The sequence below is a fragment of the Lontra canadensis genome, unplaced genomic scaffold (assembly GCF_010015895.1).
Source record: "Lontra canadensis isolate GAN:19392208 unplaced genomic scaffold, GSC_riverotter_1.0 scaffold124, whole genome shotgun sequence".
NCBI lineage: Eukaryota > Metazoa > Chordata > Mammalia > Carnivora > Mustelidae > Lontra > Lontra canadensis.
In genome coordinates, this window is record NW_022631118.1 from 1,124,104 (window position 1) to 1,145,980 (window position 21,877).

General features: G+C 48.1%; 2 protein-coding genes across 5 annotated transcripts; both read left to right on the forward strand.

Annotated features, from left to right (window-relative positions):
* Positions 1–1,697: 1,697 nt before the first annotated feature.
* JAGN1 (jagunal homolog 1) lies at positions 1,698–4,518 on the forward strand. Its single transcript, XM_032841546.1, has 2 exons — positions 1,698–1,862; positions 3,577–4,518. Exons 1-2 carry the CDS (start codon positions 1,774–1,776, stop codon positions 4,037–4,039), a joined length of 552 nt encoding a protein of 183 aa, XP_032697437.1. The 5' UTR covers positions 1,698–1,773; the 3' UTR covers positions 4,040–4,518.
* Positions 4,519–10,125: 5,607 nt separating this feature from the next.
* Positions 10,126–21,234, forward strand: IL17RE (interleukin 17 receptor E). 4 transcript variants are annotated; one of them, XM_032841560.1, is made up of 15 exons: positions 10,126–10,397; positions 10,753–10,772; positions 11,372–11,487; positions 12,142–12,239; positions 12,493–12,652; positions 12,742–12,881; positions 13,763–13,831; positions 14,691–14,757; positions 15,715–15,890; positions 15,982–16,029; positions 16,112–16,477; positions 18,655–18,723; positions 19,455–19,506; positions 19,591–19,689; positions 20,201–21,234. In XM_032841560.1, the coding sequence occupies exons 1-15, from the start codon at positions 10,266–10,268 to the stop codon at positions 20,794–20,796; spliced, it is 2,208 nt and encodes a 735-aa protein (XP_032697451.1). In that variant the 5' UTR covers positions 10,126–10,265; the 3' UTR covers positions 20,797–21,234. The 4 variants fall into 4 exon arrangements, with proteins under 4 accessions (XP_032697451.1, XP_032697449.1, XP_032697450.1 ...); XM_032841558.1 differs by lacking the exons at positions 10,753–10,772; positions 11,372–11,487; positions 12,142–12,239 and having other exon boundaries at positions 10,127–10,397; positions 12,469–12,652; XM_032841559.1 differs by lacking the exons at positions 10,753–10,772; positions 11,372–11,487; positions 12,142–12,239 and having other exon boundaries at positions 10,127–10,397.
* The last annotated feature ends 643 nt before the right edge of the window (positions 21,235–21,877 follow it).

Consider the following 21,877-nt stretch of genomic DNA (forward strand, 5'->3'; position numbering starts at 1 on the left):
AGATTTAACAGCCTTCTACTGGAAGAAGATACCATCTAGGACTTTCAGAGCTAGAGAGAAGTCAGTGCCTGAATTCAAAGCTTCACAGGACAGACTGACTCTCTTGTTAGAGATGAGTGCAGCTGGTGACTTGAAGTTGAAGCCAGTGCTTTTTTGCCATTCTGAAAGTCCCAGGGCCCTTAAAAGTTATACTAAATCTACTCTGACTATGCTCTATACATGGAACAGTAAATCCTGGATGATAGCATGTCTGTTTATAACGTGGTTTACTGAATATTTTAAGCCCACTGTTGAGAAGTACTGCTTTAAAAAAAAAAAAGATTCCTTTCAAATGTTACTGCTCATTGACAATGTACCTGGTCACCCAAGAGCTCTCTTGGAGATGTATAATGAGAATAAGGTTGTTTTCATGCCTACTAACACAACATTCATTCTGCAGCTCTTGGATCAAATGGTCATTTCGACTTTCTTATTATTAAGAAATACAACTTTCGGGGCACCTGGGTGGCTCAGTGGGTTAAAGCCTCTGCCTTCAGCTCAGATCATGATCCCAGGGTCCTGGGATCAAGCCCCACATCAGGTTCTCTGCTCAGCGGGGAGCCTGCTTCCCCCTCTCTCTCTGCCTGCCTCTCTGCCTACTTGTGATCTGTCTGTAAAATAAACAAATCTTAAAAAAAAGAAGAAGAAGAAATACAACTTTCTTTTCTTTTTAAAAAAGATTTTATTTATTTATTTGAGAGAGAGTGAGAGCCTGTGCATAAGTGGGAGGAGGGGCGGGAGAGGGAGAAGCAGACTCCCTGCTGAGTAGGACTCAATCCCTGTTCTCTGGAATCATAACCAGAGCAAAAGGCAGATGCTTAACTGACTGAGCCACCCAGGTCCCCCATAATTTTTTTTTTCTTTCATAGCTTTGACATTTTTATTTTTTAAATAGGCTCTACACTAAGCCTGGAGGCCACCACAGGGCTTGAACTCACTACCCTGAGACCAAGATCTGTGGCTAAGAACAGTCAAGACACTCTGCTAACTAACAGCCACCCAGCAACCCCATAGCCTTGACATATTAAAAAATACAGTCTAGTTATCTTATAGAATGCCCTTCACTTTATCTATCATTGCTTCATAATTAGATTCAGGTTGAATGTTTTTGTTTTTGGCAGAAATATCACAGAAGTGATGCTGTGGCCTTAGTGTAACAGAAGACAGGAGATGTCAGTTTGTCTCATTACTGATCAAGTTAACTTTGATTACTTCGCTAAGGGGGTGTTCCCCAGGTTTCTTCACTGTAAAGTTACTATTTTCTCTTTGCAATGATTAAGTAAGTAATCCATGGGGAGTTATTTTGAGACTGTGTCAATCAGGTGTCCTATTGGGAGTTACAGAACCCTTTTTAAGTATTACTTCCCCATCTGTGAAGTGGGGACATTGGTGTCTTAAACTCTTAGAGTTTAAGAAGGTAAAAGTGCTCAACACTTTAAGAGATACGGTCCAGGTAGAGGCAAAAAGATGCCATCCACGATGACTGACTTCTTGGACAGTCTGAAGCGGCAAAGGCAGGCCGCGGCGGGGCCGCGAGAGCGTGTACGTGCGCGTGCGCGAGGGCGTGACCACAGAGTCGGTCCTCTGGAGACAGAGAGGCCGGAAGTTGTGCTCAGAACCGCGCGACTGTTAGGGTAGTAAGCTGAGGCCGTGCTATCCGGGTGTGCAGGCAACTGGCCCGGTAGTCCCGGTGGAGGGTCGGCGTGCGGGGATCTGGGGTTCTGGGCAGGGATAATGGCATCTCGGGCAGGCCCGCGAGCGGCCGGTACCGACGGCAGCGACTTTCAGCACCGGGAGCGCGTCGCCATGCACTACCAGATGAGGTATGAAGTGAGGCGAGGAGCACGGAGGCCTTCTCCCCAGCCAGAGCCCGGAGGGCCTGGAAAGCGACACCGGCCGGTCCTCGCGCACCCGTGACGGCCCAGGGCCTGTCCCCAATTTCGGGAAGCCCCTTCGCTCCCATAAGCACCACCCGGTGATCCGCCCCGTTCTTGGAAGGGTCCAGTCCCTGCCTTCTAGGCTCCGGAGTCCAGAGCGATGCTGGCCTCGCTGTGACCTCGGAAACCCAGTTTTTAATTAAAACCCACTTTCCTCATCTGTGAAGGGAAAAACAATCCATTATTTAGGTTTTGGTGAAGAATTAGTGAGGTAGTAATTCGTATAAAGAGCCTGCCCAATACATGGTAGCTGTTATATTTCGGGTCGTTTTGGAGAATGTGGACGATAAAGCCCATCCTTTCCTCGCCTACAGGGAATTTTAGGAACACTCCCATGTAAGGGTTATTTCTACTTTCGTTTATTCGTCCGACAAGTATTTATTGAGTTCCTACCCATCGGACATTGTGCTAGGCACTGAGGATATAATAGTAAGCAAAACAGACCTGGTCTTTGTATGCGTGTTACACCTTAAAAAAAAAAAAAAAAAAAGTTTCTTTTAAAAAGACAAAAGCTGGTCCCTGCCTTCGTGGATCATGAAGTCTACAGGTGACTGACTTTTTCCCCTTTACCTTTCCACGTTTTCTATAATGAATATTTTTAAAATAAAATTTTTGGAAAAAAAGATTTTCTTTCCTTAAATCCATCAAACTCTCCCAGAGTGTTTTCCACATGTTTCCAGAGTTTTGAAGAGTGACAAGCTCCTTGGACCTTCTTCTCATTCTTATCCTTAGACCCCAGACTAAGAGGATATGACAGTACAAGCAAGTGTTTTGATAACTGTCCAGAGCAGAAACTGTCCTCAGGTGTGAGGAGAATACATTGAGGACCTGAGAGAATTAGAATAATAGAAATATATGTGCTTGCTTTGGCTGTAACATCTATTCTAGCTGGGGAAATATGGGCAGCCTGAGTTGATTTCCTTGCTGCCAGTATCTCCTTCCTCTAGGCAATATTCTTATGGTGCAATCAAAGTCATCTCTCTAAACACAGCTCTGAGTTACTCTTTTGCGTTTAATCTGACTCACGCCTTGCAGCTTCATATCCTGCTCTTCCCCTTCCCACTGCAAAGTATTCTTGCCACACTACCTGCTTTCCTGGAACACAGTGCTTATGTCTTTTGGACTGCATGCTTTTACCTCTGATGGGAATCCCTGCTGCAGCCACCCTTCAGAGCCTATCTCAAATATCACTGTCCTCTAGATAACCTCAGACATCCCATCCTAAGCTGAATTGATTACTCCTTCCTGTGATCTCATATATCTGGCAACATATATTTACTAGAGTTCTTCCAGTTCATTTTCCAATTATTTTTTCTTTTTATTTTTTAAAGTAGACACCACACCTGGTGTGGAGCCCAGCGTGGGGCTCAAGCTCACAACCCTGAGATCAAGACCTGAGCTGAGATCAAGAGTCAGATGTTTAACTGACTGAGCCACTCAGACACCCTTTATTTTTTATTTTTGTTCCTTGTCCCCAAGAATCCAGGCAGGGACTGTATCTTACTCACGTTTGTATCCCAGTGTCCAGTATAATTGCTTGGCATATAGTTGGTCAGAAAATTTGAATGAAAGATACTTCTTCCTCTGCTCTGCCCCACAGTGTGACACTCAAGTATGAAATCAAGAAGCTGATCTACGTGCATCTGGTCATATGGCTGCTGCTGGTTGCCAAGATGAGTGTGGGACACCTTAGGCTATTGTCACATGATCAGGTGGCCATGCCTTATCAGTGGGAATACCCCTATTTGCTGAGCATTGTGCCCTCTCTTTTGGGCCTCCTCTCCTTCCCTCGCAACAACATTAGCTACCTGGTGCTCTCCATGATCAGCATGGGGCTCTTTTCCATAGCTCCTCTCATTTATGGCAGCATGGAGATGTTCCCCGCTGCACAGCAACTCTACCGCCATGGAAAGGCTTACCGCTTTCTCTTTGGTTTTTCTGCTGTCTCTGTCATGTATCTGGTGTTGGTGCTGGCGGTTCAAGTACATGCCTGGCAGTTGTACTACAGCAAGAAGCTCCTAGACTCTTGGTTTACCAGCACACAGGAGAAGAAGCGTAAATGAAGCCTGCCTGTTCCTGTGGGGTGAAGCCTGGGCCTCCCATTGAGCCAAGTGAGAAGATAGAGGAGCTGTTCTGAAATTGTTGGTGATTTTGGCAGCTGGTGCAAACTAGGCCCACGTTCTGGAAAGCCCCTCCTGTTGCTATCAGCTGAGGTGACAAAACTATATTTAATTTATTCCTGGTTGGCTGGAACTGGATGATCAACAACTATAAAGCCAACTTCAACTGGTTGAAGTTGAGGCCCTTCAGGGTTTTTCAAGACAAAGCCTCATCTTTGCCTCCTCTTGGTCATTCTCTCTGCTTGCATCCATTACCCCTTAGCCATCAAGACTGAAAGAGATAGGGAATAAATCAAATTCTACTTCAGTCTGTAGGTAGTGGGGCAGGAAACATTTGGGAGGCTCCCCCTGCAGGCTGTGGTCTCTACTGCAAAGCATTTTAATTAAAAAGAACTTCAATAAAGTTACAACTGTCTTGTCCACCCTGTGCCTTATGTTGGAATTTGATAAACTGTGACAGGTATGTTGCTTGAGTGGCTGTAGACACAAGGAGGTAGCTAGAAGTTTCCCACGAAAACTGGAAGTAGCAGTAGAAAAGTGAACTGGCCATAGGGAAACTTAAGTCATAGTGGGAGCCCTGCATCTGATTGACAGAAACTACCATGGGCCAAACATTTAATCTCCCCACCTGTAAAATGGCCCATTCTCACTTATCCTGCTTGGGTTATGGCCTCTTCTTTTGGTAGGATATTCGTGTTTATCATTTAGGGTTAACAGATTGTCCTTTATGTGTCTAATAATATGGTATCCAAATAATTTTAAGGTATCCCTGCCTGTAATCTGGGTGAGAGATGGTATACATGTGAAACAACTAATAAATTCAGTATCTAATAGTGTGGAGCAGATGAATTAAAAATGGAAGTGGGAAAGCTGTGAACTAAAGGCCGTTTTTCATACCTAAAAGTCTGACATAGTAAATATGTACTGCAGGAAAGATGCATGTCCCTTTGGTCTTGTCTGCTTGACTTTATTGTCTCTGGATGCTGTCCAGACCTCTATTTGCAGACCTCTGCCCTCTCCAGAGTTCTAGTCATTTTTTTTTTTTTTAGTCCTTTTATTCTATAAACATTAAGTATATACTCAGTCATTCTTAGATACTGGCAGTATTTAACACTGCCAAACCTCTTCCTCCACGTGTCCCAACTATCCTCTCAAGCTCCATGTGTCCCAAACTTAACTCCTTGTCTTCTACCTCCTACCCATACCTCTTCCTGTATCCCTGTTTGCAAGTGAGTATACCAAAAGCACAGTTCTAGATCTATGGGATACAAATAGAATTGAGATGCAAATAGCACAAGTTACTACTATATGCTATTGTTTTTTGAACTGCCAAAATACCTTTCTCTCAGGTGTTTTCAAGGTGTGACTTCAGTGCACCAGTCTTACATTATCTCCCAATACTCTCAGACTCATCAGTAGAACCTCTTGAATCCCCATATCGCTTTCATATTTTCCCAGTTTGTTGAAAAATTCCCCTTTTAGACCTTTATATGCCTTTATTACTTATCCTTCAGGATTCAGTTTATATGGTAATTCAGGAGCCTTCTGGTTGCTTCAAAGAATAAGAGTTCTTTCTTTGGGGGCCCCTGGGTGGCTCAGTGGGTTAAAGCCTCTGCCTTTGGCTCAGGTCATGATCCCAGGGTCCTGGGATCGAGCCCCGCATCAGGCTCTCTGTGAAGCAGGGAGCCTTCTTCCCTTCCTCTCTCTCTGCCTGCCTCTCTGCCTACTTGTGATCTCTGTCTGTCAAATAAATAAATAAAATCTTAAAAAAAAAAATAAAACTTCTTTCTTTGAATCTGTGTGGCATTTTTATTTTACCTCTTATGGACAGAATTATTTGTTTATATGTCTTTTCCTCACCCCTTGCTCAGTACCTAAACATAATGTGTGCTCTACTGAATGAAATAACTTGTGCTACTGTAGACTGAAGACAGGATATATTGCACAGAGGAAAGAATTAGACTGAGGCAGGCATAGAATTTGGAGAGCAAAGGAAAGGAGATGGAAATGTGTGAGTAATGGAATTATGTGCACCAGGCACAGATTGCTAATTTTTAAAGAATTGGGATGCAAATTTTTAAAAAAAATTTTAAGTTAAACTTTTCTTTGATAATTGGAATGATACTTAACATTAGAGTGCTTTTAAAGACCCATTATGGAAATTACTGTCAATGAAAAAAAAAGCCATTTGGTTTATTTTCATTTTCTACTTGTTGGGTTATTGGGGTTCTGCTTTTCCAATCATTTTTCTCCTGCCTCATGGTTGTAGCAAACAAGATCTCCTTTGAAAGAAATCTTGATTTAATGGGAAGAGCACTGTATTTGGATGGTAGAAGATGGGTTCGAGTACCAGCACACCCAATCATATGGCTAAAATCAACCCTGCCTATTTCACAGGACTGTTTTGAAGATCAAATAAGGTGAAGTATTACGAAGATGCTTTGTGAATTATGTAACACTATATAAATGGGAGAAATGGCTGTTTCCTCATGTTTGCAGATCTAGGCTATAGGCATTGGAGGGACCCTTAAGAGAGCATCTAGTCTATGAGAAAGGCAGTATGGCATAGTGAAATGAATACAGCTTCTTATACTAGACTGACTTAGGTTGGAATTCTGCCTTTTGCCTTGAGCAAGATCTCTGATTTTTGATCTGACACATGGGGATCATAGTAGCTACAGAGATTGTGAGGATTAAATAAAACAATGTGTATAAATAGTCGAGTGCATAGCAGGTGCTTAGTAAATACCAAAATCTCCTCCCTTGTTAACTTTCCCCTTTCAGACTAGGAGTCCCTATCTCTCTTTCTTTTTTTTTTTTTTTTTAAGATTTTATTTATTTATTTGGCAGACAGAGATTACAAGTAGACAGAGATGCAGACAGAGAGAGAGGAAGGGAAGAAGGCTCCCCATTGAGCAGAGAGCCCGATTTAGGGCTTGATCCCAGGACCCCGGGATCATGACCTGAGCCGAAGGCAGAGGCTTTAACCCACTGAGCCACCCAGGCGCCCCTGGGAGTCCCTATCTCTTAAGTATAATCTCTTGCCTTGGAATTCTGGAGGTTGATCTCTTCTGGAAGAGCAGAAGTAAGGAAGGAACACCCATCCATTCTTGGTTTACACTGGTCTAATGCGTTGGCCCTTCCTGCCTAAGGTGCCCTAACAGTAGGCGCAGTTGCCCCAAGAGACTTTCGGAATCAGCCATTATAGAAAGAGCCTGGAGTTGCTGGTGCGTGGTCTGACCAGAGTCTATGTAAGGGTAAGGCTCAAGAAAAACAGCTGTCCAAGGCCCCCACAGTGTGCTCTCTATCTGAGCATTTGCAGGGGTCTGCCACAATTTCCTGGCTCCTGGGTTAGTCCCCAAGTAAAGGTTATTAGAGCATGAGGTCTGGGTTAGCTCTAGACACAAACCACAGGTAAGACAGGCTTCAGCCGTCTTCTAAGAAGACAGGGCCTCTGTGCTGCTGTTGGCTTTTACTCCAGTTGGCTACCTCAAATTCCAGCCACAGTTATTCCTCCCCTGTTGACTCTTGCCAAACAATCCCTACTAGTCTGGAAGTCTGAACCACTAACTCACTATCATAAGACCTACTTTCCCTTTGTTCTTTCCAACTATTCCAAATTCTTCCTTCATACTGTTAACCCTACCAACTACATTGCACTGCTAAATCTAGTAATTCTGTGGATCCCAGAGCCCATAAACCCCTTAACTTCTCACAGATCTTCCCAAGCAGTATGTTCTGGCAGAAAAACATGGTGGTAAGTCCCAGATCTCCATTTTTGTGTTTGGACAAGTTACTTAATCTTCCTAGTGTGTTCAAGTCTGTAGAATGGTTTAAAAAGACTTCAAGGGTTGTAATACTAATAAAATGAGATAATGTAGGCAAATCATATGGCCTCGAGTCTGATAGTAAGAATTCAGCAAATCTTGAACTGATTCCCTACTCTTTACTAGATGTGCCTGAGTTTGCCTGCAGTGCTCGCTACCCTAAATCTTTTTTTAGGCTCCACAATCAATAGGCAAACCAGCAAGACAATAAATAAAACACAACCTTCTTTTCTCTGTTCTTTCCCCCTTTCTTCCCCACCTTAATTCTTTTTCCTTTTCTATGCTGTCATTTTCTTCCCTTTATATATTTTTTTCTTTTGTATGTGTGAATGTGGGTCCTTTTATTTCTTTTCTGCTTCTCCTACCATACCTTAGCCTCAGGGTCAGGGAGCAATTAAGGAAATATTTTCACTATGATAGATCAGAAAATACAAGAGGTCAAGAAATAGAAGTATTCTAGGGATGCCTGGGTGGCTCAGTTGGTTAAGCATCTGCCTTTGGCTTGGGTCATGATCCCAAGGTCCTGGGATTGAGCCCCATGCTGGCTCCCTGCTCAGTGTGGAGCCTGGTCCCTCTCCCTCTGCTCCTTCACCCCTGCTTGTGCTCTCTCCCCTCTCTCCCCCTCTCTCTCTCTCTCAAATAGAAGGATGAAATCTTTAAAAAAAGAAAAGAAAAGAAAAGAAAAAATAGAAGTATTTTAGAATGGAACCAAGCTTCATGCCCTCAGCATTGGAAAATGCATTATTTATATAGATCTAAACCACTGTAAGCTAGGTAAAAATTGGGGGAAAGAACTCCCTAACCTATCCTTAATATGGCCAGCCCACCCTTTGCTTCCTTCGTATCTTACTGGTCTGTTTTCACAGTGATGGGCTCCCAGGCCAAAACCCAGGACTGTGCCAGGCAAACCCTTTTGGGTTTCCAAGAGTAGAAGGAGAATAGGCAGTGGGAAGAGAAACCATAGGCTGGTAGAAAGAGGAATGAATTATGAGAAGTGGCAAATTGGAGCTCCCTGGTCTAGAGACCTTTGATGGAATCACTCTTCTTTCTCTTTCCCTATTTCTCTCTTTACGAAATGAAAATAATTCTCACTTACCTGTCTCATGAGATGATTAGGTAGATCAAATACAGAAGTGCTTGTAAAATGTGAAGCAGGTAAACTGCTACTTAAATGAAATGTATCATTATTTAGTTATTCAATTACAAAACCACCTATTTCTTAACATCAATGGCTAGGCCTTGGAGAACGTAAAGTATTAGGCAAAACTCAAAAGTCAGAGAGTATTTTTAGGATTATGGGTCGGATGGGTCTTCAGACAGTGGACCTAGAATTGGCTGCAAGGAGGCTAGGGTCAGGCTGCTGAAAGGTGCAGAGGGACAGTAACAATATCAAGATGACTTAATCCCTTTGGTGTGCCCCAAACTTGCTTTCTATGTGTGTCACCAAGGTAAGGACTGAAGCAGCTCAAATGCTCCATGAGCAGGAGGAAGCTGTGGGATGATGGGGAGGGTCCCCACAAAGTCTGGAGCCTCGTCAGCATCGGAAACCACAGGAAACCAGGTCAGTGCGTGGGGCCTGCTCCTTCGGCTCCAGGGCTCAGCTATGCGCTCTGGGGCTTCCTGAGCACACTGTACTGATTAGAGGATCCTTGAAGCTGGAGACCCCTTTGACATGGAGCCCTTTGTCCAGAAGAGCTGGGTGGGAAGAGAAAGCTGGGCTATATAGTGTTGAGGGTCAGCTAGGTGGGGAGTAGTATGTGTATGGGGGCATGTGAGGTTTACGTTCATCCTCCAGTGACCTTTTGTTCTGTTCAACTCTAAATGGTGCCTCAGTCATCTCTGTCTCCAGACTCCATTGCAGAATAGTGCTTAATAGTTGTTAATTCTCTAAGTGAGGGGATAAAGCCCATCTCCAAGTTAGCTCCAAGTCCAAGAGCATTAGTGGGCGGGTCAAATCTACAGGGTGTTGCGGGAGTAGGAGGGGTTAAGAAGTGGGGACAGCCCTCCATCCCCTTAACCCTGCGCTGGCCTCTTTCCTGTTATTTCTCTGCCAGAGCAGGAGCCCCTTGCCCTCCAGGGGAGCAGTAGGGTTTTCTGGGGGGTGGGGGGGGGGAGGGGGTTGTGGCAACCGTCCTTCTGTCCCTCCGCTAGGAGAAGGAATGTGGCCTGGCTGGCTGGTTAGGATCTAGGATCGAGGAGGAGCTTTGGGGCAGGGTGGGGCAGGGGCTGGCAGGGGCGAAGACTCGGGCTCCCTGCACTCCCTGGGGCTGCACAGCAAGGGCCTGCTGCCCACCTTCAGGCTGTGCAGCCATGGTCTGGGTGCTCTGACCCCACGGGAGCCCATGGGGAGCCCCAGGTTGGCAGCTCCACTCCTGCTTCTCCTCCTGCTGTTCATTGGGCTCTCTGCCTCCGCCAGGATTGGCTGCCCCTACCTGCCCCGCTGGAGCACCCGCTGTCTGCTGGCCTCCCACATGGTAAGGTAATCCTGCGGCTGCCCAGTAGGGACCTCTCCCTGCCACAGACTGGTAAAGCTCCCCACTTTTCTGCCTGTCCTCTCATGTCTCCCAAGTCCCTGGGCTTTGCTTGCAGCCCCAGTGTGTCCTCTATATGGTCTTGCAGGGGTAGCCAAGGTTCTGGAGTGCTGAGGGCCTGGGCAGGGTTGAGCTGGGAAGACAAGAGCCAGAGTGGATGGGCTATTGGGATATGGGCCTTGGAATTAGGTGATTTGAGGCAAAGACCCCAGGGAGAATGCCCCCCTGGCCCACCATAGGAATCCCTACTAATAATTCTTCTCTTCTTTCTTGCCCCTGCTGGGCACTGTGTCTTCAGGAAGACACTTTCACTGGTGAGTCTCATTCCCTGCCCTGCTTCTCTTCTGTGTCCCTTTTGTTCCAGATCCCTAGGGAGCTTTCCATTCAAATTTTTGTCTCCCAACTTGGGAAGTTAGCATATCAAGGAGAAAACACAGGGTTTAGAATCAGGGCAAGCCTGGATTTGCATTGCAATTCCACCACATACTCCACAAGTGGCCACAGGCAGTGCCCTTAGCCCCTCTGACTCCCTGTTTCTGAGGGCCAGTTTCTGAGGGGTAGGGCAGGGTGGTAGAAATGATTGTAGGATGAAAGCTGCTGCCCCTGAGCTGTGGGAGGATTAAAGGAGAGACACAGGATAACCTCCAGGCACTCCCTTTAACTATTCCTTCACTCCTGTCAGTGCCACAACAACGATCTTTCATATCTAATAGTATCTGGTTTACGTATCATTTTCCCACACGTTATCTCACCTGATCTTGACAACAGTCCTACTTTATGAACGAGGAAGCTAAGGCTTAGAGAAGTCCATAAATTGCCCAAAGCCACACATCTCAGCCTCCAGTCCACCCTGTCTGAGGCAGGAGGGGCTTCCTGGGACCCTACCATTTGATTTACTTTTTATCTTTACCAGGAAGGTCTGCTCGTATTCCTTGCCATACCCAGCTGGCCCTTGCTGTGTCCACAAGGCCTCAGTGTGCTCAGCTCTGGCTCTGCCACTATTTGTGCCTGCATCTGGTGTCAGATCCTCCAGGTATGAGAAACAGCCCTTTGGGCTGTTCTCAGTGGAAATGTGAATTAGGGTGTTTGGGGGATGCCCAGGCCGAGGAAAGTGGGACTTATCATGTCTCTCCTATTGTCGACCTCAACAGAGACAGATCATTCTAAAATAGCATACCACAACGGATGTTTATGGGTCAGTTGTATCATTTTGTGAAGGTGTTTCTCCTTTCCACTGGTACCAATGCTTGAGATTAAATTGTTTTAATTCTGCGAGTTTACTAGTATTACCTTCTATTTGCAAAGTAAGATCTTTCTTTTTCTCTGTATTTTCATTGCCTAGTTCAGTGCCCGGCACTTACTAAATGCCCAAACACTGGTTAAGAATTCACAGTTTCTAATTTTACACTGTTTTAAATAATGCTACAATGGATATTTTTGCATATATATATATACACACACACACACACACACATATACGTGTGTGTGTGTGTGTGTGTGTGTATGACTTTTTATCTACTTAAGAAATTAATCCTTTTTGACTATATCATAACTTTCAGGACTAAAGAAGCTTGATACAATTACCCTCCATGATTTGAAATGACTTACTATCTAAAATCAGGCCACATTTCCAGGCAGCAGAGGGGCAGTGAAGGGCTGGATAGTAAATATGTCCTTTCCTGCACAGGCCTCCAGGGGGGCTGTTTCCACCTCCTGGTGCAGAAATACAAAAAGTCATGTAAGTTCCGGTTCTGTAGGAGACACAAGATGCCAGCATCTGCTCAGGTACTCCCCCTGCCAGTTCCAGCTCTGCCCTACGCCCCACAGCGCTTTTGTTCCCATCCTCTCCTTTGTACTCTAATCACGTGGTGATGGAAGGATAGAAAGCGTGATGATGAAGTGGACTGTTCTGTCCATTACACACTTAGGGAAACCAAGCCCTAAAGATTGAATGACTTGCCTGTGGGGCCCCAGGTTCCAGAAGCAGCAACAAAAGCCTGATTCCTGGCCCAAGGCCAACCATGTTCTCTGCCTACAGAAGAAGCTGCTGAGTGGCTGTTGCCTGTCTGGGAAGGGTCATCACATCGCTGTCCCCTCCCCAGACATCTCTCACAAGGGGTTGCGCACTAAAAGGACCCAACCTTCAGATCCGAAGGCATTGGAAGGTCTCCCCAGACCCAGCTCACAAAGGCATGAAGGTAAGTGTGGGGTGTGACCAGAGATGGGTGCAGCCAAGTATTGGTGCGTGTACCCAAGCCAAGAGACAAGGGGTCCCCCTTCTCCCCAGGGCCTGAGTTCTCCTTTGATTTGCTGCCTGAGGCACGGGCTATTCAAGTAACCATCCCTCCGGGACCTGAGGTCAGCGTGCGTCTTTGTCACCAGTGGGTACTAGAATGTGAGGAGCTGAGCAGTCCCTTCGACACGCAGGTATGGAATATTGTCTCCCTTCAAAAAGCCAGATCACATAGTTCTGGAGCAAAAAAGATCTCCCCATTGTATACATGGGGAGACTGAGGCCCAGAGAGGGATAGTCATTGTCTAGGACCTCCCTACAAGTCTGAAGTACCTAGCATTTAAGCCTTCTTTGGATTAGACAGAAAGTGCAGGGGTCCCTGTCAGCTGGGAGGAGAGGAAGGCAAAGGGCAAATAGAGACTTGGAGCAACCATGAATGCCCAGCAGAGAAATGAATACAGCATGTATCCCCAGCGAGAAGACCCTCAGCGAGATTCAGTTTGCATTAAGAAGGCTTTTCAGTTCCCTCCAAGAAGTGGTTACATCTTTCTTGGTACCCTTCCATCTCCCTCCTTTTGCTGCTGCCCCTCAGAGAATGAGATGTTCCTCATTTCCCCAGCCCGGGCCTCCTATCCCCCTTCAAACTCCAGTTGCTGTAGATGCCCTAGTATACGGTTGGTACCATTTGTGGGACTGAAGCTGTACCTCTGAGGCCCTCAGCTCTCTTCATTTCTCAAATGAGGATCACTGTGATGCTAGTGTTCAGTTCATTGAGTTAATGCTTCTAGCACCTAGCACCCTCCCTGGCATACAGCAGAGGCTCAAAAAATGTTTAATCCTCTCCTTATTTCCTCTCTGTCCCCACCTCATATACTGAGACACCTAGAGCAAACAGACTATAGAGCAGGGACAACCCCCCACCCCAAAAGGAAATTTCTCAGTGGAAGAAGTAAGTCTCAGATAAAAGGAAAAACAGGGTGTGTTGGCCAAGGTTTCAGCTTCCTACTGCCCTTGTCCAGGGTGCCTAAGCTCTTTCTCAGGCATTTCTTCTCTCCTTTTGCTGCTTTGTCAACAGAAAATTGTGTCTGGAGGCCACACTGTAGACCTGCCTTATGAATTTTTTCTGCCCTGTCTGTGCATAGAGGTGAGCAGAGGAAAAGGTCTGGGTTGTCCCCGGCTCCACTTCTAGGCCTCCCAGAGGCACAGTTGGTCAAGCGTATCTTTAGTGAGTCAGGTCTTAAAAAGACTGAGTGTTGATGAGAGGCTTGGGAAGATGGCTGCCAGCTTGACTGTGAGCCACCGAACAGAGGTATTTTGAGGCGGGGGGCGGGTGATTCCAACCTAAGTCCAACTAAACCCAGCTTTCCTGTTCAGACTGGCCTTAGCGCACAGAGATGGAATACACAGTTACCTTTACTGTGTGTTCTGAGGAGTCATGATGAGGACACATGGGGCCCCTGGCAGGTTCCATATGTCTTCAAAAGTCTTGTCACCATGAGCCTGCCCTGGCAGTTCTCTGCTCCTTACAAAGCTGAGGTGCCTAGCATTAAGACTTCTTTGGACTAGACAGAAAATGCAGGGGAACTTGTCGACCAGGAGGAGGCAAAAGGGGAGGTGCAGAAGGACACGTGGGGCAGGGAGCAGCTGCCGAGGTGGACAATCCCTGTTTGGGTGGTCCAGAGGGAGGGGTCCGTACAGGGCATTCTTTGGGAAGCCAGGAAAGCTAAAAGTGGAGGAATGTGAACTTCCCCTTTTTCTGGCGGGAGCATAGGTTCTCCTCTCCAGGGAGAAGAGGACTCAGCCTCCCAGGTTGTGATCTTACTCCTAGACTCCAGTCATGCCCCACTGACCATTGCCCATACCCTTCACTGCTTCTCCTCCTCCATGCCCCGCCAGCTCGTGCAGCCGGCATCAGGGCAAGGTCAAGCCAGGAGTTCCATGTCTGAGTGATAGAGGAGAAGCCGTTCCTATGACCCTCCCTGACTGTTCCATTGTCCCTCCAGGTATCCTACCTGCAAGAGGACACCGTGAGGCGCAAAAAATGTCCCTTCCAGAACTGGCCTGAAGCCTGTGAGTGCTGCATATGTGCATTCATAGCCCTCAGTGTCTTATACACACACACCACACATACGCACATACACAATTCACACCTATGTTGTGGAGGAAGCCCCCAGAAGGCATGCAGGCACTTTCCCTGGAGTTGGTAGTGGGAAAGGGTTAGTGTATCTACCATTCACCTCCCAACAAATCAGATTGAACATTGTGCTAGGCACTGTGAGAGCTTCAGAAGCGGGAGATCCAGGAGGTAGTGTCCTAAGAGGATGGGCCTGAAGTCCTGAGGTCACATCTCACTTATTCTTCTCTGAACCTTAATTTCTTCATCAGCAAAGTAGTGACACTTGCCCAGCCTTCCTTTCCAACTGTGGATGAGACTTACGTTCAATATTATATGTGAAAGTGGCTGGTGATGTCTGAAATGCTGTATGCATGTTGTCATCCCCAAATTAAAGAGACAGGAGCCTGAAACACAGCAAATGAATAGTGCAAAGCAGCCCAAAGCCCAGGGCACCTTTAGAACTGTGGACTAGGCTATAGGCCATGAACTCAGGAAAGGGAGAAGTCCATGAAGTCTGTCAAATCATAGGGTCTCTTACAGGAGGGGACACCTGAGCTGGGCTGAGAAAAGGGACAGTATTTCAAAAGGAGAGTAGCGAGGGGTACATCCCTGGTTCTGAGAGGAACCTAAGCAAAGATCTGCAGATTTTTAGTTTGGGGAGCAGCAGAGAACTGGTCAGAATGGAGGCACAGGCAGGAGATGAGACAACGAAGTAGAAATGGTCATAAAAGGTCCGGAGAAGGCATGCTTATTTTTTGGATAACCTAGACACGCCAGCAAACGTGCGGGGCATCTTCATAAAGTCATCCCCTGGTGCCCCCAGGGATGGGGATACAAAGCGAGGCTGAGGCCAAAGCAGGGCCCAGGCCTCGGCGGGCCTCACTCTCTGCCCCTGCCTGCCGCATGCCCAGATGGTTCGGACTTCTGGAAGTCAGTGCACTTTACTGACTACAGCCAGCACAGTCAGATGGTCATGGCCCTGACCCTCCGCTGCCCACTGAAGCTGGAGGCCTCCCTCTGCCAGAAGTGGGGCTGGAATACCCTCTGTGAAGACCTCCCCAATGCCACGGCTCGGGAGTCAGAGGGGGTGAGCCAGCCACCCCCTGCCCCGGGACTTGAGTGGGCAGGGCTGGGGCCCAGGGCCCTGCTCCCTGACTAACTCTCTTCTCCTACCACAGTGGTATGTCTTGGAGGGAATAGACCTGCATCCCCAGCTTTGCTTCAAGGTACAAGCGTGGGGGACAGTGGATGGGGAGGGGTATGGATGGTGCCTGGAGCTTGCTGACTTGCCATTCTTGGATTTCTCAGTTCTCATTTGGAAATAGCAGCCATATTGAATGCCCCCACCAGACGGGTGAGCTGATAAGTGACCCTGGCTGGGACGCCCTTCCACCACTGAACCCTCACCCAACTGGGACTAAACCAGGCTCAAGCCCTGTTCTGACTTCTCTGGCAACCACAACCCAACTCCTATCGCCTCCTGCAAACAGAATGTCTCCCATGATACCCTTTCCCACCCTGGCAGCCCCATCCTGGAATGTGAGCATGGATACCCAGGCCCAGCAGCTGGTCCTTCACTTCTCCTCAAGGATACACGCCACCTTCAGTGCTGCCTGGAGCCACCCAAGCTTGGGGCAGGACAGCTTGGTGGCCCCTGTGTACAGCATCAGCCAGGTATGGCCCAGCCAGGGCTCCAGCCCTCTCCCCCCACCCCCACCGTCTTGTTGCTCAGAGCACAGCAAGTGGAGGCAGACAAATCTCTAACTTATATCATCTGGCTATTTATTTACTTGACCAGTCTTTGTTCAGCTGGTTCTTCAGTCAGTGGAGGGTTCATGGAGCAGTTTCTAATCCTTTTAGTTTCTGAACTTACCCCAGATAAAGTGGCAAGAGACCAGCGCGCCCACATCCAGCTGTCCTCTGACCACTCAGTCTGCTGCCACATTTTATACCAAGGCCCTCTCTTGGACCCAGCTGTCCTCTACCCCTGTTTGTCTCCACAAGACACTTGGCAGACGTTCCCTATCTTAGGAGGCAGAGCCCCTAGAATCTGAGGAGCTCTTCACAGAATACTGTGAACTACTGACAGATTCAATTTTATTATGTAAACTAGGAACAGTCTGACCAGCAGACTCTCTTCTGTGTATCTGATATAAAAACCACAATCATATATGTCCATCAAACCATAGCACCAATCTGACTAAGCATGACTAGCTCCTTCCAATTCTTAAACACTCATTTGTAGCTTGCTTATTTGTCTTGCATTCTATGAGGGCTCGCAAGCATATAGGTGGTAGCAAATGTTTAAAATTTGGGGCACCTGAGTGGCTCAGTCGTTGGGTATCTGCCTTCAGCTCAGGTCATATTCCCAGGGTCCTGGGATCGAGCCCCACATCAGGCTCTCTGCTCAGCGGGAAGCCTGCTTCTCTCTCCCACCCCCCTGCTTGTGTTCCCTCTCTCTCTGTCAAATAATTAATAAAATCTTAAAAGAAAAAATAAAGATAGCTGGGAGCTTCCCGGAGGAACATTACACTTTAAAAGAAAATGTTTAAAATTTAATACCGAGCCATGCTTAAGATTTAAGACCAAGTCCCATGGAATAACCTAAAATTGATAGCTAAATCCATGGACTCATTTGTTTCTGTGAGCTGGGGGAAGACCACCTTCATTGAGTTCAGCCATGATTTGAGCATCACTGTGTCAGTGGCTGCTGACAGCTGGCTGAAGGGTGGGGTCTGGGACAGGGGTGGTATGGGCGTTGGAGATAGAGGGAGTTCCGGAAGGATGGAGATGCTGGTCAACTCCCTAACCAACACCCAGAACATAGGGGGGAGCCGTATTCTGCCTGTATACAGATGGCAATCAGTTCTGTCCAATTTAGCATGCATTTATTGAATCCCTACTCTGTGCCTACCCTGTACTGGACCCTGGGAGATACAAGAAAAGTATATAACACAGTGTCTGCCCCTAAGGAATCCACAGTGTCCTAATAACTACTACTACTGAAGGAATTCACCCGGCACCATATATTGTAGGGGGTATTAACATGCATATTCCCATGGGATGCTCTCAATAACCCAGTAAAATAAAGATTATTAGTCCTCGTGTACAAATGAAGAAACTAAAGGTCAGGGAGGGAGGTAACCTATCTCCATGCAAAGATCACACAGCTAGGATCCACAAAGGCAATGGTTAAGCCTGGTTTTAGCTGTGGTCACTTCACAACTTAGGTTCTTTCCAGTGGACAAGCCATCCCTTCAGATGTGTGGGAGAGAAGGGAGGCAGGTTATATAGTTAGGTTCCTTGGTTTATGAGCTGCTGGAGGACAGAGACAACATCTGTGTCTTCTTTCCTCAGAGCTTGACACAAAGTAGACACCCAGAGCACGTTTGTTGATGAGTGCCTGATCGCCTGATTAATGTGTATCTGTGCAACAGTTCCGCTCTGGAAATAATCAGTGGGATGCTTGAGAATGAAGCAGGAGGAAGACTTCTTTTTTTTTTTTTTTAAGATTTTTAAAATTTATTTGTCAGAGAGAGAAGGAGAGCAAAAGAAGGGGGAGCAGCAGGCAGAGAGAGAAACAGACTCCCCTCTGAGCAAGGAGCCTGATGCGGGACTCGATACCAGGACTTTGGGATCATGACCTGAGCCAAAGGCAGACACTTAACCAAATGAGCCACCCAGGCATCCCAGGAGACTTCTTTCTTGTCAGCAGTGGCACTTGGCCTTAATCCTGGGTAGGATTTCTGTGGGGGTGGGAGGGTAGAAAGGAAGAAGAGTGTGGGCAAAGACTCAGACTGGACAGAGCCAGATTTGACACTATGGAAACATTCTGCTCTTTGTTCCCACAGACTCAGGGCTCAAGCCCAGTGACACTAGAGCTCATCATTCCCTTCCTGAAGCCAGGGAGCTGTGTCCTGGTAAGGAGTCCTGCCCTCACTCTGTGCATACTCCCCTAGCATCTACTCTACAGGGAGCTCATGGGGCAAATGCAGTCTGCAAAAATGTTTGATTTGGCCAGCCTGGTATTTGAAATTGGAATGAGTTGCTACCATTTAAATACTGGAGAAGTCATATTTTAAAAAGCTGATTTCTGGGATTGGGAGGGAGACAAACCATAAGTGACTCTTAATCTCACAAAACAAACAGGGTTGCTGGGGGGAGGGGGGTTGGGAGGGGGGGGTGGGGTTATGGACATTGGGGAGGGTATGTGCTATGGTGGGTGCTGTGAAGTGTGTAAACCCGGAGATTCACAGACCTGTAGCCCTGGGGAAAAATAAATATATGTTTATAAAAAATTTAAAAAAAAATAAAAAAACAATTAAATTTAACAAAACAAAACAAAAAAGAAGCTGATTTCTGCCTTTTCCTGGGAAGAATCATTCAGGCATGGTGACAATGGGCTTGAGCTCCATGGCATCTGATTATTTCATTCAGGGCCTCTGCCCTCCTGGTCCTCCTGGATGCCCTGGCCAGCTTCAAGTTTATTATTTGGGTTGCCACTCTTGACCTGTTGCGTGCCCAACCACAGTTGGACCAAACACAAACCCTGTGCTGCAGAAATTCCCTATACCCTTCTCTTGCCCTACTCAGCTTCCCCTGGGAGAAGGGGCTACCCTGTCTTACAGGGGTGGGGGCTCTCTGCCCTCAGGTGTGGAGGTCAGATGTTCAGTTTTCCTGGAAGCACCTCTTGTGTCCAGATGGTGAGTTCTTGGGAGAGAAGGGGTGGGGTTAGAAGAAGGTTGGACACGGAGGAGCCTGGCTTGGCCTCAACCTGCTTGACTCAGTCTCTCATAGACACCTGGGGCTCTTGATACTGGCACTGCTGGCCCTCATCACCCTATTGGGCATTGTTCTGGTCTTCACCCGCCGGCGTCCACTGTCAGGTAAGCTCACTCTGGGGTAACCTGAGGATTCAGATCTGCACAGAGCCTAAGCTAGTTGTCCCCCACCCTTCCCCTGCCTAGGCTCCCTTCCAGAAGAGCCATGGCCCTCTTGGTGCCCGGAGTTCTCGGCTACCCAAAGTGGTGAGCCTCAGGCCCCCTAGTGGTCAGGAATGGTTAAGGCAGAGCAAAGGTCCCTCTTTGCAGATGGTTCACTGTTAGTGGTCTCTGGGAAGAGACCGGTGGGGTGGAAATCCAGCCTGCGCTGCACCTGCCGAACCTTGCGCCCAAGACCCGACCCCTTCCGGGTGCTCTTATCTAATTAGCCCAATGACACCCTATAGGCTAACGTTGCCTTAGGTACTTACCCCCAGTGCAGATAAGGAACCAGGTGGGGCACTCGATGAGTTAGCCCCAAGGCAGGGAAAAGGAGAGTCAGGGTGGAGTAGGGGAGGGGAAGTTGCTGGGCTCTCCCTTAGCGGCCCACCCTTTCGCCTGCTACTCCCGCCCGCAGGCCCTGGCCGAGCGCGGCCGGTGTTGCTCCTGCACGTGGCCGACTCCGAGGCGCAGCGACGCCTGGTGGGAGCGCTGGCTGAACTGCTGCGGGCATCGCTGGGCGGCGGGCGCGACGTGATCGTGGACCTGTGGGAGGGGACGCGCGTGGCGCGCGTGGGCCCGCTGCCGTGGCTGTGGGCGGCACGCGCGCGCGTTGCGCAGGAGCGGGGCACCGTGCTGCTTCTGTGGAGCAGTGCGGGCCCCAGTCCAGCCCAAGGCCGGGATCCCCACTCCGCACCCCTGCGCGCCCTGCTCCGCGCCGCCCCGCGCCCGCTGCTGCTGCTTGCTTACTTCAGTCGCCTCTGTGCCAAGGGTGACATTCCCCCGCCCCTGCGCGACCTGCCACGCTACCGCCTCCTGCGCGACCTGCCACGCCTGCTGCGGGCTCTAGACGCTCAGCCTTCCACCGAAGCCGCCAGCGGAGGCTGCCTCGGGAATCGGCGGTGCCTGCGGGGTCGCCTGGAGCTGTGCCACCGGCTGGAACTCGAGGCCGCCAAATTTTGCCCACCGAGGCTGAGCAGAGACAGGCGTAGGGGTACTGGCTGGAACCCCTGAATGAGCCTTTTACCCTAAAATCCTTGGGGTGCTTCCTCAGGACTACTGGCCAAAAATTCTTACTGCTCTGTTTGCTGGCCTGGGAGTACAGCACCTCCCTCTCTGTCCCACCCCCTTCCTTAAGCGTCTGGCTTCTTCCTGGTATTTACCCTTTAGGAACCAGCAGGGAGAGTCGCTGTTTAATGAGGGCTCTAGTGACCCCAGTTCTGTTGCAGGTGGGGAACTCCTCACACTTCTTTTCTTCAAAATTGCAGAAAGAGCAGTCTGCACATGCTCCAGTCCAGGCTGGAGAGGTGTGGGACAGAAGTAGAGGAGGCAGGAGCCATGCCAATTCTGAGCGAGGGGTAACTCTATTGCGGGGGTGGGGGGAGTGGAGAAAAACCCTTTGTGAGGCAGGGATACTGCTTTCCCAGAAGTGAGCACTGCCCAGAGGATGGAGGGAGGGCGCCTGACCCAGGGAAAGAAGTTTTGGCCTTGGGTGTCCAGGGCAAAGGTGGGACAGTAGAAACCAAGATCAAAAGAAAATAAAGGCAAACATAATGGATAAGCTAAGAGACATGGTGTGCTTCTCTAGGGTGCCCAGGATACTGAGTTGGAGGAGGGGTCAGCACAGCCCTGCCTGGGGGTTATTATGCATCATTTGTGGGCTCAGATCTTCCATGTCCACACCCACAACCATATCCTTCACATTCTCACAAGCAAAGCCTCTGAACAGCCAAAAGAGGACCTGGAAATCTTGTTTTGTTTGTTCTAATTTTATTTATTTTATTTATTTGACCTAGAGAGAGAGACACACACACAGTGAGAGAGGGAACGCAAGCAGGGGAAGTGGGGGAGGAAGAAGCAGGCTTCCTGCTGAGCATGGAGCCCGATGTGGGCCCCGATTCCAGGACCCTGGGATCACAACCTGAGCTGAAGCCAGATGCTTAATGATTGAGCCACCCAGGTGCCCCAGGACCTGGAAATCTTTTTTTTTTTTTTTTAAGATTTTATTTATTTATTTGACAGAGAGAGATCACAAGTAGACGGAGAGGCAGGCAGAGAGAGAGAGAGGGAAGCAGGCTCCCTGCCGAGCAGAGAG

Excerpts from the sequence above, each read along its gene's own strand:
- JAGN1 (XM_032841546.1), top strand. The coding sequence starts at position 1,774 with ATGGCATCTCGGGCAGGCCCGCGAGCGGCCGGTACCGACGGCAGCGAC. Across the intron at positions 1,863-3,576 it reads GCCATGCACTACCAGATGAG|TGTGACACTCAAGTATGAAA; the intron begins GTATGAAGTGAG and ends TCTGCCCCACAG.
- IL17RE (XM_032841560.1), top strand. The coding sequence starts at position 10,266 with ATGGGGAGCCCCAGGTTGGCAGCTCCACTCCTGCTTCTCCTCCTGCTG. Across the intron at positions 10,398-10,752 it reads GTCTGCTGGCCTCCCACATG|GAAGACACTTTCACTGGTGA; the intron begins GTAAGGTAATCC and ends CTGTGTCTTCAG. Across the intron at positions 12,653-12,741 it reads CAGCTCACAAAGGCATGAAG|GGCCTGAGTTCTCCTTTGAT; the intron begins GTAAGTGTGGGG and ends CCTTCTCCCCAG.